The sequence below is a fragment of the Notechis scutatus genome, chromosome Z (assembly GCF_049901735.1).
Source record: "Notechis scutatus isolate UNSWTSFEM ecotype Mainland chromosome Z, rNotScu1.2, whole genome shotgun sequence".
Lineage (NCBI taxonomy): Eukaryota > Metazoa > Chordata > Lepidosauria > Squamata > Elapidae > Notechis > Notechis scutatus.
In genome coordinates, this window is record NC_142025.1 from 99629983 (window position 1) to 99653518 (window position 23536).

Sequence of the window (23536 nt, forward strand, 5' to 3'; positions counted from 1 at the left end):
AACACATGACTGGACCAGTTTAGGCTAAACGATTATGACACCTAAAGTCAACATTAAATTCTGCACTTGTTTCCCACTAATCGTTACCAATCCTTTACCCCTCCCCCAAAATGCGATGAAAAATCGAGATGGAAAAACCCTACATCTACTCCACGAACTAAGTTACTGATTAGACCACCATAACCCCCAGTAGTAATAAAAACTACTAGGAAAGCTTGCTCTCCCCTTCCGCTTCTGTCAACTGCTAGCAATCTTCTCTTGCCGCTCTCTGCCACCTTTCCAGCAGCCGCTTGCACAGGGGACCATCCAGACTACGGTGTCCCCGTTGCCCTTGGGAAAGTCTGAAGTCTCCCCCTCCTCCTCCAATGTGCGGCAGACTCACGTGTTCTTTTAGATCGGATCCCGCTTGTAAAAGGGAGTGAGGGGGCTACTTTCGCTTCAGACTCCAACTTTGGTCACAGCATGGTTCTGACTTCGGCCGGTGGGAACAGCTTTCCCCTTTCCCCGTCCAGTTTGACAGCGAGTCTAGCGGAGAGCTGTCCCCATCCCCGGTGACCGGAGCGGAGCGGGGCTGACGAGAAGGCAGGCCCGGCTCTTCTTGGCTTCTGCCTCTCCTTGCAGCATACAAGAAACCCAGCGATCTCCGGGCTCTCTTTAAGATACGGAAACTAAGCCCGGCGCTTGATACATAGGACAACCGCAGTCCCCAGACGTCACAAGGGAAACGGCCAATAGGAACGGCTCGTGGTCACAGATCAAAAGAGGAGATCGCGACTGAGAAAGAGCATCCATTAGCGCTGCCCTCCCTCTCTGCCTCTGCGCATCTCGAGACCACCGCGGAATCAGAAATTGCCCCGAAGTTTGTCCGGCGGACCTTTTATGCACGCGAAAGATAAAAAAGCTGAATGTTCTGCAACGCATGCCTAGAACGCCTGCAAAGAAAGAAGGGGGATGCGATGTGAGAAAGCAAAAACCAACCTGTGCTTGCGCCATTCCGACGAAAAAGCCACGCCAGACACCAAATAAGTTCTAACTAGGTCGCCTGTCCGCCCAACTCATCCTTTCCTCTATGGAGCAATCCTATAAGCAAGAACTTTTTCAGCCACCTCCGCTATTTGCAATCGCAAGCAAAGAACAAGTAGATTCTTGTGATAAAACTTCCAGTCTTGGTGCAACGCCTTATTCAACGCCATAATCCCCTCCCCTTATACTTTTATATTAACTGTGTAAATGACCTTCACCAACCAGTGGAGGAAGTAAAATACAGAGAATCAGATGAAGTAAAGAAAAAACCCAGAATGCAGGAACGTGACAAAGTTCTACAATTTTTTAATCCTTGTTCTAACAGTGTTACATTTGGAGATACATAAAGAGGCTGATTCTTAAGACTCAACAGAGATGCTAGGAACATACTGGTGCAGAAAAAGTTTCAGCATTTTGCAATCCCACCCAGACTATGGAAAGCAGAATTATACCTTGAAATTAGAGCCCAACTTTTGATGGAAATAACACAAACCAAGCCATTTTTGGAAACTATCAGAATATTTCCAGTTTCTGAGCAAAGATATGGGAACAATAAGTATGTTAGATTACAGATGAAGGCATATGGAAGTCCAATTTTCAGCACTATCAGTCAGTTAAGAATATAAGAAAGTGAGGCTGAAAAAGACCTTTCTCCCAAAAGAACTTGTAGAATGATCAGATTCAATGTCCTAAACAAAGGAATGTTTAGAAGTATCAAAGTAAACAGCAATATAATATTGTAGTATTTTTTCTCTCTTCACTGTGCGAGTGTTCAACTATGTGCACATTATGCTGGAAAAACAAATCTATGAAACATGATACAAGGCAAGAAAATTCACTCGGTATCAACCAACTCATGCAAGTAAGCCCAGTACATAAATGCTACTGGTCAACTGAAGTAATCTAAAGGCATGTGTTGTTGCCAGGTGAGAAAAAATAGATTCACACACAGAAGTTCAAGTTTACTGACATTGTTAAAATCTATACACAGAAATCAACTAACAGTTACCACATGGTTAAAACTAGATAAGGCTAAACAACATTCAAGGGAGTTGAACTTTGTTTGCTTATGACTATGTAACAATCCTAAACAGATCCTAAACTCTTTTAACCCCTCCCCCTAGCCCTGCCAATCCTTCTCTCATGTTTGTGCAGATTTCATGATTTAGAAATACATCAGAGATTAAACCTGCTTAAGTAAACACAATCTCCAATTCCTAAAAGTTATTGGGAATTGGGTGGCATACAGATTTGTCAGTTAAATAAATACATAAAATTAATCAGCATTGTCATTTTAAAGGTCTGAGTTGACATCTGAAGATTTACTTCCCCCTCTTAATTTTCCATTTTCTTTTATCATCTTCTTCTTCAAGTCTTTTTTATTATCCAACTCCAAACCTCCAAGAAATAAACTATAAATATGATGAACATTTTGCCAGAGGATTTGGTTGTAAATTGACTGATACAATTCCAAGTCAATATAAATAGCTCAATGAAATATGCCAGCTCGCCAGACCACATCAGGCCCGAATTTTACAGGTTACAAAATTCAATGCGACCTCAGATGCCTTGAATAGCTTTAACAAGGCTAGTCCTCCCAACTCCACCCTCCCAGGTCAAAAGTAATGGAAATGCAGCTTACAGAAGATCTATTTGTCCATCTATAACATTTTCATTTTTTTCTTTCCTCTCAAGAGATATAAAATATCAGTACATCAACAGTGGAAATTACTATGTTTCTTAATGTAGGATCATTTTTAAAATGGTAAATTTCAAATTAAGCAGCTAATAAAGATGTATGATATGTACCCAACCTCAAGTCATGAATTTTGCCCCCAAGCCCTTTCAAGGGTTGCCAGAAAGCACATTTTTAACATGACAAAATCAATTAATAAGGATTGACCATATTAACCAAAGGACTAACACATTAAACTGAAGCAACTTCAGTTTTTAGTAATGGCTTCATCTGCTTCTGATAATATTTGAACCAAGCCTGAGACATCCCCCCACCCCCCAAAAAGATTGGATTACATGCTAGATAGGTAGCTTTTAGTACCCATTCCATAAGGAGAATGTGAAAATCAAGCAATCAAAAATAAACTTGTTCTTCAAAAGGTCACCACAATTGGAAAATTTTGCAATACAAATGGCTACCTATAGATTTCAAAGTCTGCCACATGGAACATTATATTAGATTATAGGGTTCTTTGTAAAAACATTGGATTACAGGCTTCTATATAAAAACTGACATGTTAAACAAGTCTGCCTCCACCGTAGCATTTTGTGGACAGCTTAGTAGCATTGGTTTTGTACAACCTTCTAATTCAGTTCCACATGGTTCAAAGAGATAAGGAAAACAAGTCATTAAAGTTCAGGGTGTGGACTTTACAAAGACTATTTTTGCCTGAAGAAAAAGTTATAGATCTTTTAAAAATTACTTGAAGAATGCCCAAAGTATGCTCTTTTAAGGGAAATTCTGGTTTTTTTTTTCAGTTGGCTATGCATTCCTGTAATAAACGTGTTTGCTACACATTTTCAGACTTAACAAAAAGCGTTTGTCTCACATTCTTACTCTATGATACTCTAGTTTTTAGATTCATAATTTTTCTAGAAGAATAGAAAAATGACATTTAAGCTTATATTTGCCAAATTTTCATCAAACTACCCTGATGTGAAAACAATATACCTTTAAGAATTCAATCGTTACCACTTAATAAAAATACCAATAGCAATAGCACTTACTTATATACAACTATAAGTTACTTCTTCATAGTGCTTTTCAGCTCCCTCTAAGCGGTTTACAGAATCAGCATATTTCCCCCACAATCTGGGTCTTCATTTTACTGACCTTGGAAGGCTCAGTCAATCTTGAGCCAGTGAGAATCAAACTGCTGGCAGTCAGCAGAATTAGCCTGCAGTACTACATTCTAACCACCGTGCCACCAAAATACTGGGATACCACATATAGTACTGTCCCAAAGGTGCTTTTTCAAAAGGCAACTAGACTTTTTTTTTTCCTTGAAGACATTTTGCTTCTCATCCAAGAACTTTCTTCAGTTCAGAACTTCAGAACTGAAGAAGCTTCTTGAATGAGAAGCAAAATGTCTTCAAAGAAAAGTTGAAAAAGCTCCTTTGGGGCAACCATGATCTGGATGACTGAGAATCTCCATAGTATTGAACCACTGGTGAAAACTTCCAAAAAGTTTTGGGACACATATAAATCCCAAGTTGTACCATGGTTTGTCAAATTAGCCAGAATCAGTCTAATATATGAGCAAATAGGCAGTTTGCTTATCAATTCCTTTTCTTAAAAAAAAAAACCCCTACGCTTGCTTTGTAGGTATGTAATTAGAGACAAAAATCTAACCAGAAATAAGCAAGGAAACCACTTCAAAACATGTGTATTCACAAACCATGCTAAGTCAACATTGCAATGCATACCAAATACAGTTACACCAACTATAGTTTATTCATATTTGTGTTCTCACTCGCACTAAACCACAAATTAATGTACCATATTTACTCACATATGTCTATCCATGAATAAAACAAACCTCAAATTTTAAAGCAATGTACTATGAAAAATTCGCCAACTGCAGATAAACCAACTTGCATTTGTCATGGTATTTTGATTTTTTTTAAAGTTAAATATTATGTTGTTGGCACAATATTCCACAAAAAAGTGCCACACACTTTATATCAAAACAATGCCTTTTAACAACATAGACCAGGGGAGTCAAACTCAATTTCATTGAGGGCCGCATCAAGTTGTGTTTGACCTTGGGGGGCCAGGATGGGTGTGGCAAGGTTGGGTGTGGCCAGCATGATGTCACTTGTGTTGGGTGGACACCTGTCGTGGCCCGATTGCTGTGCCAGCAAAAATGGGCTCCCTAGCTTTGTTTTCAGCTGTAATGGCCTCCTACAATCCTCTGCCAGTGAAAATGGAGCTCAGGGGGGCATGTGTGGCCTTTGTGAGCTCCGTTTTCGGCTGGGACAGCCTCCTACAACCCTTTGCTAGTAAAAAGGAGAGCTCTGTTTTCCCTGGCAGAGGCACCGTGGGCCAGTCCTTCGCTATTTCCAGGGCCCCCCCGCAGGCCAGATCTAAGCACCCCCGGCCCTGGCATAGACTCTAATTTTTTTTTTTAACTATTTAACAGCAATAGACAACAGTGTGACTTTCTTAAAAGTCTTTTGAGGCTTTTATTCAAAAACATTTCAATAAACTGACTGCATTTATGGGGCAACCAACTAATATCAGAAGACAGCAGCCTAATAACAAAAATCACTCAACCAGCCACTGTAAGAGCAATAGGAGAGAAAATCACCAAATACGGTGTGGTGAGAAGAGGGAGAAGTGAATTGGGAGTACTTGAATCCTTCAAACAAACCAGGGGGCCCTACATTAATATATTATTGGAGTTAACAGGGATTGTTGGGAATACAAAAAGAGCTAGTTTTATTCTTAAGTCCACTGATTTGTCTGCTGCCAACTTCATCTTAAAGACCTGTAGGTTACCTTCTAAAAAGGGAAACTAAGAATTCTGCTGACATTCAAATGCTCTACAATACCTAGCATTGTATTTATAATGAAACCATTTCTTGGCACATTTCAAATGTTCCCAATACGTGTGTTTCATGGTAATAAAATATGCTCACTTTTTCCATCTTTCCAAACAAGCTGACGATCACCCTCTAAATTCAAGAAATGATAAGCTGCCCACCACAAGTAGCCTTGAGAGTTGGGCTTGACAAGAAGCAACTTTGATAATCCTCCAAAGTCATGAGAGGTTTCTGATGAAACTTTAGAAGCATAGCTGATTCATTTATTTTGAGCACTGCTAACAGTGAGCAAGATGAAATACTAAGAAAAGGAATTTACAACAAACCCTCTTAACATGTATAACAGCAGAATCTTTGACTGGATTAGTGACAATATCCTCTCAAAATGGTTGCAAGAACAGTTATACCAATCTACAAAACCTCTGATAAACTTTGATTTATTAAGAGCCAGTTTGGTGTCATGCCCCTGGTGGAGACTGAAGAAGAGGAGGAACAGCCAACAGGGAGTGGGAGTGTGGCTCCAGAGGTGGTGGAGGAGGCTGGGGAAGGGCAGAGGCCGGCTGAGCAGTCAGAGGAGGATCCAGGCCCATCCCCTATCCATCCTAGGTCACGCAGGGAAGAGAGGATCAGGGAAAAGCGAGGTCTACTCGAGGAGATTACCATGATCCTCCTCGTGGCTTGCAGGTGGGAACTATGTATATAGGTTTGCAACTGCACAGTTAGAATTTGCAGGAGTCAATTTAGTGTTCACCTTGAAAGAGGTTTATCTTTGCTGGTGTTCTTCCCATGGACTTTTCTTGGTTATTTTCCTGGAGTTTATGATAAATTACCTTGGCTTGCTTCGGAACTCTCATCAATGCGGTTTGTTTTGGTTTTCTGTTTGCCTCCTTATTTACTTTTGTGACTTTAAACTGTGCCTAATAAAACAGTGAAGTTAAGTTGAATGCCTTACCAGACTTTAACATATGTTTTGGGTTTTGGGTTATTTTGAGAGACTACAGGTCATCACATTTGGTCTGGTAATTAAGAGTCATGAGACCATGAGTTCAAATTCTAGTTCAGCCATGAAATAATCCACCCCCAATTAGCTCTTCTTCCTGTTCTCCTAGAGGTCTGATTTATGATACACTTTGTATATTAACATGGAATCTAGCAGGTTGGAAGAACACACCATGTGATCTATCTGAATTTCTGTCCAATTTTGGCCTGATCATAGTACAACAGACATGGTCAATAGCTGGAGATGAATGAATCTCAATACCTGTTTCTAAATCCTGGGTCACTTTAGCACAGAAAGTAAAAGAGAAAGGCTTTTATGTTCAGGTCAGGGGTCTGGTCATATTGACTAGTGACCACAGAAGAACTGGGATGGAAGGACACAGAAAAAACCAAAGATGCCTCGCCTTTTTGCTTAGCTACTACATTCTAATATATGGCCTCTGTGATTGTGATGTTAAATGTGTATATATTTACCAATGTTTACATTTTACTTCCCTGACATATGGGTGAATTCAGAGCATGATAGAGCTATATCTCCAAACTCATGATACAGTTACAATTGTTTGGGAGATTTTAATGTGAGGTTGGAGCCTTCTATTCAAGATATTAGTAATCCAAACACCCTCAAAAGAATTTAATTCCCCATTATTTTTATGGAAAGGAAATGCTGCTGCATACTAGTTGCTAAACCTAGTATGCAAGTATACTTGCAAATCCTAGAGGGCAAAGGCCAAAGTTTTGTATATTCCTTTACTAACCACCAGGAGAAATAATGTAATTCTTTACATTAGATATGTGTCTCCAGGAGTAATGTGACCCTTTTCTCAGACTTTCAGGTTTATGTGAGAGAGGATAGTGACCATCAACCAGTTGTTGTTAATTTCTATGAGCATTCAGAGCTCAGACCCTACACTACAATTGATTAATGGATCTCCCAGGAGAGAAGGATAAAACAAAACAGAGAGGATGTGAGAACTTGGACATGAAATCTAAGCAAGCCCTGACTCTAGTAAAAAGTTATCTCACTTTGCACAGATATCAACTTTGTACTTATAGCCTGTGAAAATCTAAATGTAGGATTTAGAAAACTCCTAATTGAAAATGCCCATCTAGAAGACCCCAAATAAAAATGTCACTCCCTGAGAAAAATTAATACCAATAAGAGTTAGACAAGTATGTATAATGGCTCCCATTTTGTTTAGCTTGTATATTAACAACAAAGTTCCTTCACTCTACTGAAATGTATATGCCTAAAGTTAAAAATAAACATGTAAATATTCTGCTTTATTCAGATGACCTGGCATTGATGACATACAACCAAGTAGGCTGAGGAGACCATGTAGCTTTGGTACATAGCAGTGGTGAGATCCAAATTTTTTTACTACCAGTTCTGTGGGCATGGCTTAGTGGGTGTGGCCATGTGACTGGGTGGGTGTGGCTTTTTTTTTTTTTGCTTTTTTGCAGCCCCTATTTTTGAGCTTCCTAGCCTCAGAGGAGCCTCTGGAGGGGGGGCATTTTTGCTCCCCTAAAACTCCTCTAAGGCCCAGGAAGAAGAAAAACAGAGCATGGGAGGGGCACACAGCACCCCTCCAAGCTCCGTTTTGGGAGCTTCCTAGCCTCAGAAGAGCCTCTGGGGGGCGTTTTTGCTCCCCTAAAGCTCCTCTGGGGCTCTGGAAGGCAAAAAAATGGAGGGGGAGGCTGAACTCCTCCCTCCATTTTTTGCCTTCCTGGGCCTCAGCAAGGGGAATCCCGGCACACCTGATCTATGTACAGCTGATTTGTTGGGAGGGGGAAAAAAATAAATACCTTAGGCAAATGTCAGGTGGGCGGGGTAAGCAAGCATCAATTGGGAGGGTGACCGGGTAGGGGGAGTGGCCAGCCAGAACTTACTACTGGTTCGACAACGCATGCCACATTCTTGCTACCGGTTCGCCCAATCCGGTGCGAACCGGCTGAATACCACCACTGGTACATACTGTGCACTCAACTACTTGAAATGATCTTTAAACCACTTTATAGTACCTTGGTAAGACCACACTTGGAATAATGAATCCAGTTTTGGTCCATTTTTTAAATATATCAGAGATGATATAAAGATGTTGAGACTCTAGAAAGATTCAGAGCAACAAAGATGATTAGGAGATTGGAGGCTAAAATATAATGAAGAACGGCTGCAGGAATTGGGGATGACTTGTTTAACGAAAGAAGGACAAAAGATGACATGATAGCAGTGTTCCAATATTTAAGGGGCTACCACAAAGAAGAGTGGGCCAACCTATTCGCCAAAGCACCTGAAGGCAGGACAAGAAGCAATGGATGGAAACTAAGCAAGTAAAAAACCAACCTAGAACTAAGGAGAAATTTCCTGACAATAAGAACAATTAACCAGTGGAACAACTTGTCTCCAAAAGTTGTGGTGCTTCAACACTGGAGGTTTTTAAGAAGAGACTGGACAACCATTTGTCTGAAATGGTATAGGGTTTCCTGCTTGAGCAGCAGGTTGGACTATAAAACCTCTAGAGTCTTTTCCAACTCTTTATTTCTGTTATGAATAAATCCAAAACTAAGGTAGCTGTTTTCGGGAAAAAACGTACCAATTATTATCATAGCCTGTATTTGGAAATATAGATCAAGTCAAGTCCTATCTATACTTAGGACTTGTTTTCATAGAAATAGGTTTCTGCTCCCACTTTTAAAGGAGAATTTTTTAAGGGCTGCAGTTTATGCCAATGCCATAAAACAGCTCACCCGTTATAGTTCACTGAGTTTTCTAATTCTTCATAAAGTTATAAAACAGCAAAATAGTCACAATGCTTACATATGATGCAGAACTATGGGAATACATGAATGCCCCCTTATTGGAATAGATATAATCTACTTTTCTGAACTATATCTTGGGGATGAATTAGTTTATGCCAGCCCCTGCATTCAATGACAAAGTCATTTAATAATTCAACTATTGAATTACTGGCTGAAGATTCTATCCAGGGAACCCAGATAGACTACCCAATGGCTCTTCTGTTTTGAAGAGCTGTTGCACAAAATGTAATCTCACACTTAGGCCACCCAACTTTCAAAAGTCATCTCTCAATATGGATTCTTACTAAAGGCCAAGGAAGCTTTCAAACAAAGAATTATTAATGTGGTTGTCCAAGATGATATTGTAGCACTTTATGTACAGTCTGGGTCATCACAAATCAGCTTCCCAGTTAGAAAAAAACATCTAATAATCCACATGCCTCACCATCTCAGAACAGCATTTTGTAAAGCTCACTTCAAACATTTGAACTTGATAAGACATGGAAGCCTGAAGAAAGACTGCATTTGTGATGACCAGCCACCAAAGACATTGGATACATTATTGTGGGTTGCAAACTGCATTCTGCAGAAAGGGCTGTTTACTCAGAATCTTACTTAAAAACTAAACAATATTGGGGCACCAGGAGAAATCCTTACTTTTTGTAGGGAATGAACCTGCAAATTACTAATAAAACTGCACTCTTAATTTCAAAGGCCATTTTGAAGAGGACAAATCAGATCAGGAGGGTTGATGACTTATTATAGGGTTGATGACTTATTATAAACATGAATTAGTTTTTAAAAATTTGATACAGTCAATTGACTTAATTAATAAAGTCAGGTTATTTAGACAGATATTAATTAGATATATATGTATTTTAAAAAGCATTGCCATATACAATTGCAGATAAGCCCATCTCTGATAAACCAAATCCAATTTTTAAGGTGTATTCTAACACGTAGAATATTCAGTTTATCTGCAGGTGTTATTTGGTACTGTAAAAACAAGAAAGCCATTTTACTTTGGTATGAGGTGCAAATTCCATCTGCAGCAATTATAGAGCAAAACTGCTTTCTGAAAGAATAATCTGTCATGAAAACACTGAACTGACTTTTTAAATATCTAGGAACAGTAGATACGTAGAAAACAATGTAGTGATTTCTAGAACTCAACATGAATTTGTCACGAATAAATTTTGCTAGATTATCTCATTTTAACTATAGTCAGTCCTCATGTTGCAACCATTTATTCAGCAATCGCTCAAAATTACAATGCTGAATGAAAGGAATTTATGATGTCTCTTGGGAGTTCCTGCTGTCACAATGGTCACATTATTACCATTTGGGTATTTGGTGACCAGCTCATGATTATGATTTTGTAATGAATTGTAATCACATTTGTGAACTCTGATGTTCCCTCCGATTTCATTAAAGCATTTGGTATTTTATTAGGAAGCTATTTAAATGTGGACTGGTGCATATAATTAAGTGAAAACACAGCTGGTTTTATTGTTTTCTGATCAAACTAGATTGAGGTATTGAGCAAGAGGCCACAAGTTCAATCCTTTGTTCTCTATGGTCAAAACTTTTGTATTAAAAGTTTTCTACTGGACAGTCACACAACAATATGGGTTTGTAAATCCTTCAGTTAAGCATTTCTTCCCATTTTTGTTGCCTTACATATTTTAAAAATGATTTGGTACTCTTCTTTCCTGCTGCTTTTGCCTTTCTTTTCTCCTCTATTCTGCCTTCTTTTTGGGTAAATTGACTATCTTTATCCCATTTCCCCTTTCTTCAACAAGTTGAGTTGAACCTATATCTTGGTCATCAACCGTAATAAAGGATTTGATTTATAAATTATTTAAGAGGTGGATGGAATGCTTTTCGCACTTGCAGATGTCATAAACCAGGTGGAATTACTGTATTTTTCGCTCCATAAGACTCAATTCCACCCCCCCAAAAAAGTGAGTGGAAATGTCTGTGCATCTTATGGCGCAAATATGAATAGAAAGCAGCAGGGTTGTGGCAGCAGGGTCCTTTTACAGTGCTGAACCCTGCCTCTTCTGTCTTTTCTATAGTCCAGAAGTGAATAGCAGAGCTGGCACAAGAGGACACCTATCTGTGGTCCTCTCAGGCTCTGCCTCCTGCCCTCACTACACTGCTGGCTCCATATTCAGCGTTCCGTATTCACAGTGAGACAGCCCTCCATATTTATATTATTTTTGTCTTTGCCTCCTCAAAAGCTAAGTGTGCCTTATGGAGCAAAAAATACAGTATATCTGAAACTTTAGATGACAGAAATACATTCCAAAATAATGACAGGATTGAGAAACAAGCTAAAAATAGGAAAAAAATGGAGACAAATGTAAGGCTGTTATATTCAGTGTTGAATATTACATTTTAAGAAACTATCAGAGAAATTAGAAACAGTTCAAGAATGGGTAGTGAGGTTGTGTCTTTGGAAGTGGGTTTAACAAACTTGGTATGTTTAGCCCTTGGGCAAATGTAAGGAAGAGTATGATAGGACCATTTGTTTTCATAATTGCTGCAATTCCCCCAACTGCCATCCCACTATCTGGTTTTATTCTCTCCTCCTACTATGCAAAGTTTTTGAATAAATATTGGAATCTTTTATTTTGAATTGTGCACAAACTGTGTTTTGTTTACAGCTTTAATATGACGAAGTACTGACTGTACCAACAGTTTGCTAACTGACATGCAATTGGTGGGAATTTCAAATATTTATCTCAACTACCAAAGACACCACAGAACATTTCTCAGCATCAACTGTTCAGTTAGGATCCTCAAATAAGTAATACTCTGACCTAACATAGCACATAATAATGGATACCATCCTTGGTCTGTAACAGCAATGTAAGATATAACACTTGCATCACAAATAGATATACAAAAGTTTCACTTTTGCACTCTAGCCTTTCTTGTTATCCAACAATATAAAGATCTTCATATATACAGTATTTATAAATTAGCTAGTCTTTGTTGAAATTTTTACTAAAAAGTGAGATTCTGAAAGTACAGCAGTTGCTTTTTCCTTCACTGATTTGTTTAACTTGTCCTGAGTTACACTTGATTTGTGGAACCAATAGGCCTTTGATACAACAGAAGAACCACAGAGCTAATCTTTAGTGATTTGCATATGGATTTCCCCAAGTGGATGGCCACTGGGGAAACAGAATGAGAAGCTAAATGGTTTTCTGGTGTGAATTACAAAAAACTCTGGTTACATTTTTATCTGTTCAAGGCAAAGTCAAATGTAGCTTAACTGCTAAGACATCCAGTTGTGGTCAATGAAAAAATAAAAGCAAACCTTCTGATAATTTAGATTTCAATGTACCAAAGCACAGCAAGTGCCTATGACAATCCCTATGATGTTATTTTTATCCAAACTAAGCTTTAAAATATAAAAAAATATACTGTCAACCCAGAGAGGCATATACGCATATACACTTCTGAAAAAAGATAAAGTATGCAAAGAAATTCTAATTTAATTTTTGGGAGAAAAAATAACTAGGTTTTTTGAAAAAAAAAAGGCAGTTGTGTTTTATGAGCATGTGCTTTTCTGAATAGAAAAAAATTGTCAGGGAATTTAGAATTTAAATTTATATAAAAATGATAAAAGAAAGCTGGCACTGTAGTAAAACAAAGCAGAGATCTTATCTCTTCTGTCATTCCCTATTCTTGCATTTCCTCGCAGCAGAATATTCAGACAGTAGATTACCTTATTTGTCCCAGGAAGCTTTCAGTTACACATTTTACAAAAAAAAAAAAGGCAAAAAGAACCTTTTGTATAGAAAGTAAGCTGCTCCCAGCATAAAGCGGAAAAAATGATACATCAACTTGCAACTGTTTTGTTAGCCGAAGCTAAAAAATAATCAAGAAATGGTGTTGGAATATCTGTGTAAAGTTTGAGTTTGTTTAATATCACAGTAGCAGAAATTGCTTGGTCCCCCAGTGCATATTTGTCTATATATCTATCATTAAGCATATAAAGAATAAAAGAACAAATTGCACAAATCAGGAATTTCTTTTGACATCATTCTCAGTGATATAACAGAATTCTACAGGCCAAGGAAAATGTCTCAGCTAAGTTGCAAGAATATTCGTATCAATTATACTAAGAGTTGCAAATATTATAAAATAGTTGTGATTATGTAATTCAACAGAAATAATATTTAATATTTAATTTTCACATAATTTGAAGTATATCAGCAAGAACACTGATGGGGAAAAAAATCACGACGGGGGAAGAGAAACTGGGAATCAGAAAGGGTGGACAGAAGAGAGAGGTACAGTATACAGTCCTAGAAAACCATATTTAAATTACATTTTAGTTTTAACATACAAGAAGGTCCTGTTTCTTTTCATTTCAAAAACTATTTAATAAATGCATCTTTTTTCTTGCGGCTTTAAATGCAATTAAATTTGAATGTAAGTTTCCTAAGTATTTTTTCTCAATAAGGATTAAGATGACCTCTCTGCTCCAGATTTTAACAGTGCCAAGCAGAACACAAACTTCTTATAAAACAATACAGCATATGTACATACAACACATTTGTCAACAACAGGACAGCTTCCTTTTCAGGGAAAAGGCACCTCAATAATGTTCCATATACTCTTGCCCATCCTACAAAAAAAAAATTAAAATTATCTATCCAGTCTAACCCTCCATCCCCAATGAAATTATTCTTGAAGATCATCCAATATATGGTTGTGTAGTATTTATGGGTTATTTCCTGTTATCGCCACATGATACACCCACTTCACAAGCTGCACCTACTCCCCATAGGCTTTCAGATGCAATTTAAGGTGCTGCTCAACACCCAATTGCAGATTATTAATGGGACTGCCTATTCCCTAAGGTATCTGCCCCACCCACATATTCCAACAGGGAAGACACATTCCAGGTCTCATTGAGACACTGCCACTTTGTGAGACTTCAATGATGTGCCTTCTCAGTGGCCACCTCTACTTTCTGAAATAATTTGTCCTCCTAACAACATTGTAGTAATATTGCAAATCCCTACAAAGTGGCAATTAACACAATGATAAGACAACAGCAAGCCATTTTGGTATTCATTGTCAAACAAAACTATATGGATATGTTCATGCAGTCATCAAGAGTCAAATGAGTCAAAAAGGGTAAAAATACTCAAGCAACTCATGTTCACTTGCTACCTAGTTTTTGTTGTTGCCTTGGAATCAGTTTTGATTTTAGGTGGCTAAATGGACATCAGATTTTCATTTGCATGCAAGGTTAGCACTGGTTAAGAGTCGTTTAGCATCTTATGCAGCCTATCAGAATAGAGAACAGTTATTAGCAGAAAGCAATTATATTAACCTCGAGCAAAAAGAAATATTACATATGTCCAAGGGACTATGGCTGTGAATTTAACTTATTCCATTTCATTTAAGAGTCAGGTTTGCTACAGAAGAATACATATTTAATTATAAAGTCTCTGCAGAAATGTTTTGTTAGAATGCAAATAACTAAGTTCAAAGACGTCTTTTTCATATGGAAAAACATAACACTATGATAAATGAAAAAAAAACACTTCTATTTTCTAAGTTTGTAAAAGTATGTTTACACTTTATTTTTTTAGGGATATATGAATGACTAGAAAGGAAGAACAGGGAATGTATTCAGCAATATATAGCAGACCTACCAAAGCAAACAGATGTCATGTCAGAAAACAGCATAGCAAACAGTTTCTAATTTTTGCAAATTTGTTTGCAGTAGCAGCCAACATGTAGGCTGACATTTATGCTAAATTTCTTACCCAACATTATTTATGCAAAAAACCCCACCTACCTCAGAACACTATACAATTCTCCTTTTAAGCATGCACATGATCTGTTTATGCCACAATACACTGACAAAATTGTAACATGTCATTGTTATCTCACCTCTTCAATCTGTTCTTCAACCTTATTAAAATGCCATCTGTTGCCACCCTGAAAATCAAGCTGTTAAGAGCATTCATTCATTCTCATTCAAGAATCTAAGTTGATTGGTAAGTAGAAAAATAGGTTTCAAATCAACTTTACAGAAGAGTATGAGAGAGAACAATTTCAACAGTTTAATTTCTTTTGTTGTTGTTGTTTCCATTGTTCTTTTGAAGAAAGGAGCCCCCAATGAATGTTAAACATTTCACTAAGACAAATCATCAAAGGAATACTCCTTACTGTTCCACTCATTGCAAAATTAAAATCAAATCCAAACACTTCATTAAATCTTTAAACCATTCATGATATAAAACAAGGCAATATTTGTGTTGCCAGGCCAAAGATTTATTCTCAAATCAAACATATTTTAGTATCAGGTAATCCTTGATTAACAATCACAATTGGGACTGGAATTTCTGTCACTAAGTGAAGTGGTTTTTAAGTGTCACATCCAATTTTACCTGTGATCTTCAAGCACATTACTGTGATTAAATGAATCATGTGATTAAATCTAGCTTCCCCCATTGACTTTGCTTTCAGGTCGGTAGGAAGGCTGCAAATAGTGATCACCTGACCCTGGGAGGCTGCAACCATAATAAATATATATTGGTTGCCAAGTGTCCAAATTTTGATCATATGACCAGAGGGATGCTGGAATAGCTACAACAGTTGTAAGTGTAAGGACTGGTTTGTAAATCACATTTTTCAGCACCACTGTAAATTTGAATGGTCATTAAATGAGTGATTGTAAATTGAGGGCTACATATACAGTAATGGGAAGAAAATAGTTGATGTTCTTTGCTGTTATGAATTGAACTGAGCAATAGTTCTTACAGCTTTTGTGCAATTGCCTTCTTTAGTCTTTCAAGGGGCTGGTTTAAGTATTATTTTTCTAAAGAAAACGTTCATGCTGGAGAGGAAGTCACATATGCTGTATGCTAGTATCAAAATCAATACTATTACAGCAGCCTTTAAACAAATCACAGTTCTTGCTTAATCTTTAGATCTTCCTTTGGGATTAATTATTAAAATGCAACTATAAAAACGAACTAATAGAATGAATAGGTCTTTTTATTATGGTTTCTGATAAGAAGCAAATAAAATTCGTAACTGTAGTATGTTGAAATTGTATGTGTCTCTGAAGAACTACATGTCACAGCTTCAATACTCACTGCAATTTTGTGACATGTTTGACAAGATCAATCAAAACTCTCTAATGCTGAGAATAGGTGTTGGCAATGCAACTCTCCTGGAGCAGGCCGGGTACAAAAATTGATTATATGCTCTGTCACCATGCCCTTTGAGCAAACATTAGAGACATAATTTTTCTAAAAACCATTCCATTTATTATGATTATATTCAGAAAATGGTGAATTTATGGGATGTTCCTAATGGTAAAAACACCAAGATCAGATCGTATGGCTTCAAGACTATGGTAGTAGCAAAACAAATCATTGTCCAAAATTTAAAAAAATGCAGAGACGAGTACTTTGCAACTCTAACAGGAAATAGTAAAACTTGCAGCAGAAGAAAAAATATTACAGAGTTAAAGAGCCGTGATGGTACCATAGTTAGAATGCATTATTGCAGGCTAACTCTGCATTCCCACTGCAAAGACTTCAATCATGACTGGCTCAAGGTTGACTCAGCCTTCCATCCTTCCAAGGTCAGTAAAATGAAAACCCAGATTGTTGGGGGCAAAAATGCTGACTCTATAAACTGCTTAGAGTGGACAGTGTAAAGCACTATGAAACAGTATATAAGCCTAAATGCTATTGCTATTATACAATCAAATGAACAAACATAAACTGTTTTAAAGATTAAGCATGAAAACTTTCATATCTTATGAGTAAAAGCGTGCCAGTATAAATAGGCTTCCAAAATTATAATTCTACTTCAAAATCCAAAATCTAATGAAAGGTATTTTATATATTGATTGAATAATTTTTGCACTTGCGCTGTGCAATGTTTTCAACTTAGTTCTCCAAAGTTGTGTGTTCCTAGGAAAATAGGCAGCTGCTTTAAAGATTTCCAGAGAATGACGCATTCTCTGGAAATGTCCCACACATTTTAAATGGATTCTGAATGGCTACACATTTATAATATTTGTGCTTTGAAAATAAAATAAAAATGAAAAGGGGCCAGAAGTATATTACAGCATTGCATAAAGACCAAAGTGTAGACCTCTATCAGTTCATATATCCAATAATGATTGGGATTACAGGGATGACATTGCACTGAACCAAATTAATTCAAAAAAAAAAAAAAAAGCCTTAAGAATTGCAATAGGATAGATGCAAATTTGTCCACACAAGAATAAAGAAACTTCAATGGCCATTGACTCATTTTTCTATCTACCTGTACTCATTCTATGTAGAGCACAGCTCTGAAATGAATAATGTTAACTTTTAGAACAGAAACACAGAAATACACCCTTTTGAAGTAGTAGAATTCATAAATAGCAGCCAAATACTGTAAATTTATTGAAAAAAAATGCTTTTTGCAAATTGGGTTACAATTGATTTATCAGTTGTGACTTTTTCCTTTAAATTTGGAACAGCGGATTTTACAAACCACATTGTTGGCCTCTGGCATTCTATATAGAGCTGCAACTTTACAAAATGACATGGAATGTATAAAACCAATTAAGATAGTAGATGATAGTGAACTGTTAAATATTATTAATTTTTATAGTTAACTTTACTGCCTTATGACAACATTTTAAAAATACTCCCCGAAAAAAGGAGTTAAGAAGTTTTCAGTCAAATATGAATAGATACTGAAAGGTCAGCTATTTTATTTTTAATGCAAAGTTTATAAAAGGCGGAAACACAATCAGCAGCCTAAGGGAATGCAATAACAAGGGCTTTCCATTTCATCCAAGGTAATATCCCTTTCTAAATTAGACTTAAAGCCTAATTTTAAAAGCAGAACAATATCCTAGGAATCAGCATGATGGTCTTTGAGCATGAAAATTAGAAAAATTTAGAGTCCAGCTATAAAGGAATCTCTATGCCTTCTCCTCAAGATACTAAGTGGATCCTTAAATGGTGCTCTATTTTATCCAAAGTTAATTACTATGATTCTATTCATCACAACTTAGAATCATTGGAGACTGAGAAAAACACAATTACCAACTTGCTTAACATTCAACATTTCTTTCCCATTTATCTGTGGAACATGGTCAAACCTGAAAGACATTATCCTCTATAATCAGTACTATCTGTCTTTCACACAACTTTAGCATATGCACATACTCCATGATATTCATTTTTTCAGCCAACATGACAATGGCTTTCACACCAGTTTGCCTAATTCAGGCTTAATTTTTACAGATCCAATTAAATTGCATCTACTTTGCAGTTCCCTTGCTTATCTCCTAACAAACTTAAGAACAAAACAAGCAGCATCAAATCGGTCCCAATATAACTCATACCTTATACATGTCTCTATAACGAACTAGGTTCTAAGGTATGCCCATGATAAGGTAGCATACTACATTTGAAACCATATTTGGTTGAGACTGTCCCTCATGTGCAATTTTCACTCTAACAGAAATCCTTTCTTAAATGTTTCATGCTTCAGTATAACAGAAGTGAAATTTTGGGGCATACAGTAGTTCAGTGTCCTTATCTAATCACCCTCAAGTGACATGGAAAGAAGATATGTCTCACAGTAAAAATTCCCCTCCCCTTACAAATAAGTTATATAAAGTTCTGAAATTATCTCCACTTCTGAGGCAGCTTTACAAGAGACTTCTTGGGCTTCTTCCTTTATACTTCAAAGCACCTTTTTAGAGCAGTACAGATGTAAGAATAATTTTTACTATAGAAGCTATTTGCATTTTTTTTGTAAAAGAATCAGATTTGAATGATTATAAAAATTATCTATTGTAACAACATAGGTCCAGCTACACTGAAAAAAATTACATCGCTTATTCGAAATACATTTCATTTTAGAAACAGGCTACTAAATAGGTCTATACAAAAACTCTAAAATAATTTTTATAATAAAATAAAGAGTGTGTTAGGAGAACTATTCAAATGAGATTAAATTCTGTTTACTATTGTTGTTGTTTTTCCTATGCTTCATATTCTGCAATCATGTGGCTGGTTTACTCCATAACCAGCACACCCACACCCACACAAACACTCTCTCACACACATATACAGAGCAGAAAAGAAATTAACAATACACAGTGAAAATTAATGCTCTGGGATTTAGTCTCACAGTCTTTCTGATTAGTACAAAGGAAACCAGACTTATCCCCAATTTGAGGAGAAAATCCAGAATACAAAAGCAAGCATACCTCATTAGCTGATATGAAATTATAAAAAAAAACACCACATTTCTCAGTCCTTTTGAAATTTATAAAAGTCAACAGTAAAACGTGCAAGCCAAATCTGTCCTATTGGCTCCCCTAAGTTGGATGATCACCAAGAGTAATGCAAATTTACTTGGGGCCAAAATGGTACCTTTTCTTAGGGAAGAGCACAATTCCAAACTTTGAAAATCAGGAGAATGGCAGGCAGAAGACAAGCAGTTAGTGGTGCTGCACTGAACTGTTTTTTTCTGCTAGATGTCGCAGAAAACTGTCCTCACCTTGGCCCCTATGATTTAAAGGCTCACTCTTAAATAGAGCAGGAGGTGGAGGCAAATGAGGGACTGGAGGGATGGGGACTGGAAGATGATGTGAATGATGTGAATGAAGATGCAGATGAGAATATGGATGGCCAATTGGGCGAGGAGGAAGTGTGCTCCCTGGATTCATATTGATTGAAGTAGGGGCAAGTGGGTTCGGTGTGTTCGCAACAGAAGGTACAGTGGTGGCAGATGAAGTTGTGGCAAGTGAGATCTGGGCAGAGGGTGGCACATTAACAGGACTGGTAACACGGAAGCACTTTTCCTTGTGTGCCTTAAGCATATTAGAGAACCGGAATCGCTGGCCACACACATCACACGGATATGGCTTCTCCCCTGTGTGAGTTCTGCGATGTCTCTTCATGTTTGGGCGACTGGTGAAACTTTTGCCACAGATTTCACAAATAAAAGGCTTCTCTCCTGTTAAAAGTTATAAAATGGCATCTTTAATAAAATTCAATTTTCATTAAAAAAAATTGAAAGCAAATCCTAAATCAAAGAAATTATCAAAGACTCATCTATATTGCTAATTTAAAATTTCCAAAATCATTCACAGTTGGTTATTCTGGTTGGGGTTCATAATTCAACTCAGATTTGTCAAGTTACAATTCCAATGCATTATGTTGATTTATACCCAAGAATTCTAAGTACTTCCCAACTTCTGGTCCTACAGATTATACCATTCACCTTCCTCACCTTTAACATGAAACCAGAGGTTTCTTCCAATCCATTCTTTTTTAAAATATACTTTTAAATCATTTTCCAATCTCATTTGAAATGTCAGCATCAATAACCCTCCCATTATTATTTATTCTATCACTATTTATCCAACTATTCAACCTATTATCTTTTTATATCTTGCTTTGACTTCTTAGACTATAAACCTTTGGTCACAACTATTCTGCTCACAACCTCTTGTAATCAGATTTTTGTTCTCTATATTCAATCTATTCTTCCTCATAATTTATCAGACATCTTGCCTCATTGTAGTTTATTTAGGTTTCATCGCAGATTTCACCATATCTGCAGGAAATTACGCTCTTTCATTTCTAGCTGTAATGTTTTATTCTCTTAATCTCCCATTCCTTTTTTACTTAATTTGCATTTGGTTCCTTTACATCACACTCATATATCTTATACACTTCTTCTTAAATCTTCCCAGTGCCTTTCTACTGCTTTCTGTATCTAATACAATACCTTTTATATTTTCTGTTCTGTCTTAATATACACATATATTGCCCTTCTGGCCTAAGGGGTTCTCATGCATTGTGTCAAGAGCTTTCTACTTTCAAAGAGGCTGTGCAATTTTATTTCCTTAAATTAATTCTCCTTCTTTTGCTTTCTACCGTTGAAATTCAGATGATTCAAGAATCTCCTTGTTTAATTGCACTGAAAACAGCATTTTATTTAGATTTTAATGGAAAGAAAATCTTATGTGCTGATAAAACTATATCTTTTAACTTCCCTATGAATTATTACATTAGTAGGTCTTGTATAAAGATAACAATCAAAATATAACCTTACCAGTGTGTGTTTTCATGTGCTCATCAAAGTACTGTTTCATATTAAAATCTTTACCACACCACTGGCACATAAACTGTTTGTGTCCAATATGGATGCTCATGTGAGAACGAAGTTGGTACTTGTACTGGAACCTTTCATCACAATTCTGCAAAACATAATGAGTAACTAGTCTCCTACTTGCAGGTAAGAAATTTATAATACAGTAGCAGTATATCAAACAGAACAGAGCTAAGTTTATATAAATGTATTTGACATTTTTTTTTACCATCAAAAATTTCAACACTAACATTGCATCTTATCAATACATCTAACAATTAGAATTTTAAAAAAATGCAATGGAATCCTATTTAGGATGAGTTGGTTCTGGTAAGAGAATAGTTTCAAAGTGAAACAAATATTTTAGGTAAATACTAGACAACTATGACCTTTTCAGAGATACTTCTTTACCAGATTCCTCAATACCTTCAACAATGGTAGAATTTCAACTAATTCCAACTAATTCAAGCGTGTAGTAGCCATTTTGAATGTTCTAAGGTTTGAAATAAATCTAGTATTTTTAAGCTGTTGTGTTGAGAAGGGAGTGGGGTAGGTAGTCAATAAAAAAAGCACTACCAACTAGTTTGGACATTAGAAAAGATTGCCTGTGCTCTTTTACTGAAGTTTAAATATTTGTTATTATTTAAAAGCGTTGTAACTGTGCAGGTTCTAAATATTGATATTCACAGCCAGTTGACCATGCCTGATGATCACACTGACAAATATCATATACCGTCAAATTATCCTACCTTATACCTCTTATAGAAAAGGTTTTGTTTTTAGTTGAATTGGAGAGAAAACAAACTCCTTGGCAGTATCTTACTGATTAATAGGAAATCTCCTCAAAAAGATGAGCAAATGAAAATTGTGCTTTTAAAAGTTGTAATTATGACAGATTTTATCTGTAAGCTAGCTAGAGACAGACAGTGAGGCTGGCGGAAGGAAGGAAGGAAGGAAGGAAGGAAGGAAGGAAGGAAGGAAGGAAGGAAGGAAGGAAGGACAGACAGACAGACAAAACTGTCTGAAGGATGTGAAAGTAATGGAAAAACTATTAGACATAAATAATCAAAAGACAGAAGGGGAGTTCTTTGCCTACCTTATAAATGGCAATTCAGATGAGAAAATAAGTATGCAGAAAATGAAGAATACAATTATTGAGACAGTTCATCACAATCTCACAGCTTGCCTGGCATACTGCATTTTCTTTTATATTTTTCAGGACTTCTATAATTTTTTCTTGTCTGATGAAGTGTGTTTCTTTTTATCCCTTTTTATCCCTTTTCACAAGAATGGGTAGGAAAGCCCTCATGCCTTTGAAGGACAAGGGCAAGTAGTATGTATATTATTCTATGTCTGCTCCCATTTACCCCTTCTTTTAATTGTCCAAAAAGAAAAGAAACATTGTGAGAGTTTTCTTCCTCACCCACACCGTTATTAAGGAAAAGCTGTGACTTGTGGCATCTCCTGGAAGACAAGTTTATAGCAGCAGATTTTTTTGTCTCTGAGTCAGTTTTTTTTAAAATTAGGTCCTATAGGGTTCTTTGCAAGATTCTGGAAGTATTTGCCATTTCCTTCTTCCTAGGGCTTTGTCACTCAGCTAACTTTATGACTAAGCTGGGACTCGAACTCAGTCTCCTGATTTTTAATCTAATATTTTAGCCACTATACCAAACTGGCTCTTAGCAACAGAACTTACTAAACTGCAATCATACAACAAGAGATGTAGTCAAATTCCAATACATAAAGGATTCTGGGAGAGGAGAGCTTTCTGCCCTATGAATCAGGTGTTCCACTAACTATTGAAGGTCAATAGTTATACAGTAATGTACCATTCATTTTCCTTTGTTTTAGGCTGTTTTTCCCTCCATTTGAACCCTAACCTGTTGCTTGCTCTAGGGTAGACCAATTTAATTTGGGTCCTTTCTTTAGGAATTGTGGCAAAGGTCTTTTGCACTCTACAAAGTTAAGGATAAATTTTCTATGAAAAAAT

General features: G+C 36.7%; 2 protein-coding genes across 23 annotated transcripts in view; both read right to left on the bottom strand.

The window, feature by feature from the left end:
- PHOSPHO1 (phosphoethanolamine/phosphocholine phosphatase 1) overlaps positions 1-23536 on the bottom strand; it is a 74923-nt gene that overhangs the window by 20119 nt on the left and 31268 nt on the right. The window contains exon 1 of one of the 4 annotated variants that reach the window (XM_087944959.1): positions 383-936. The exons of 1 other annotated variant lie outside the window; for it this stretch is intronic. The gene's annotated coding sequence lies outside the window, so the exon portion shown is untranslated. Of the gene's footprint in view, positions 1-382; positions 937-23536 lie in introns of those variants that run through there. 2 more of the 4 variants (XM_026669726.2, XM_026669729.2) reach the window with 2 other exon arrangements.
- ZNF652 (zinc finger protein 652) overlaps positions 17807-23536 on the bottom strand; it is a 36998-nt gene continuing 31268 nt past the window's right edge. For all 19 annotated transcript variants that reach the window (XM_026669717.2, XM_026669720.2, XM_087944954.1 and 16 more), the window contains 2 exons: positions 21511-21655; positions 17807-20406 (listed from right to left, as the gene is read on the bottom strand). In XM_026669717.2, the coding sequence (XP_026525502.1) occupies positions 19889-20406; positions 21511-21655 (663 nt within the window). In that variant the 3' untranslated portion in view covers positions 17807-19888. The remainder of the gene's footprint in view (positions 20407-21510; positions 21656-23536) is intronic.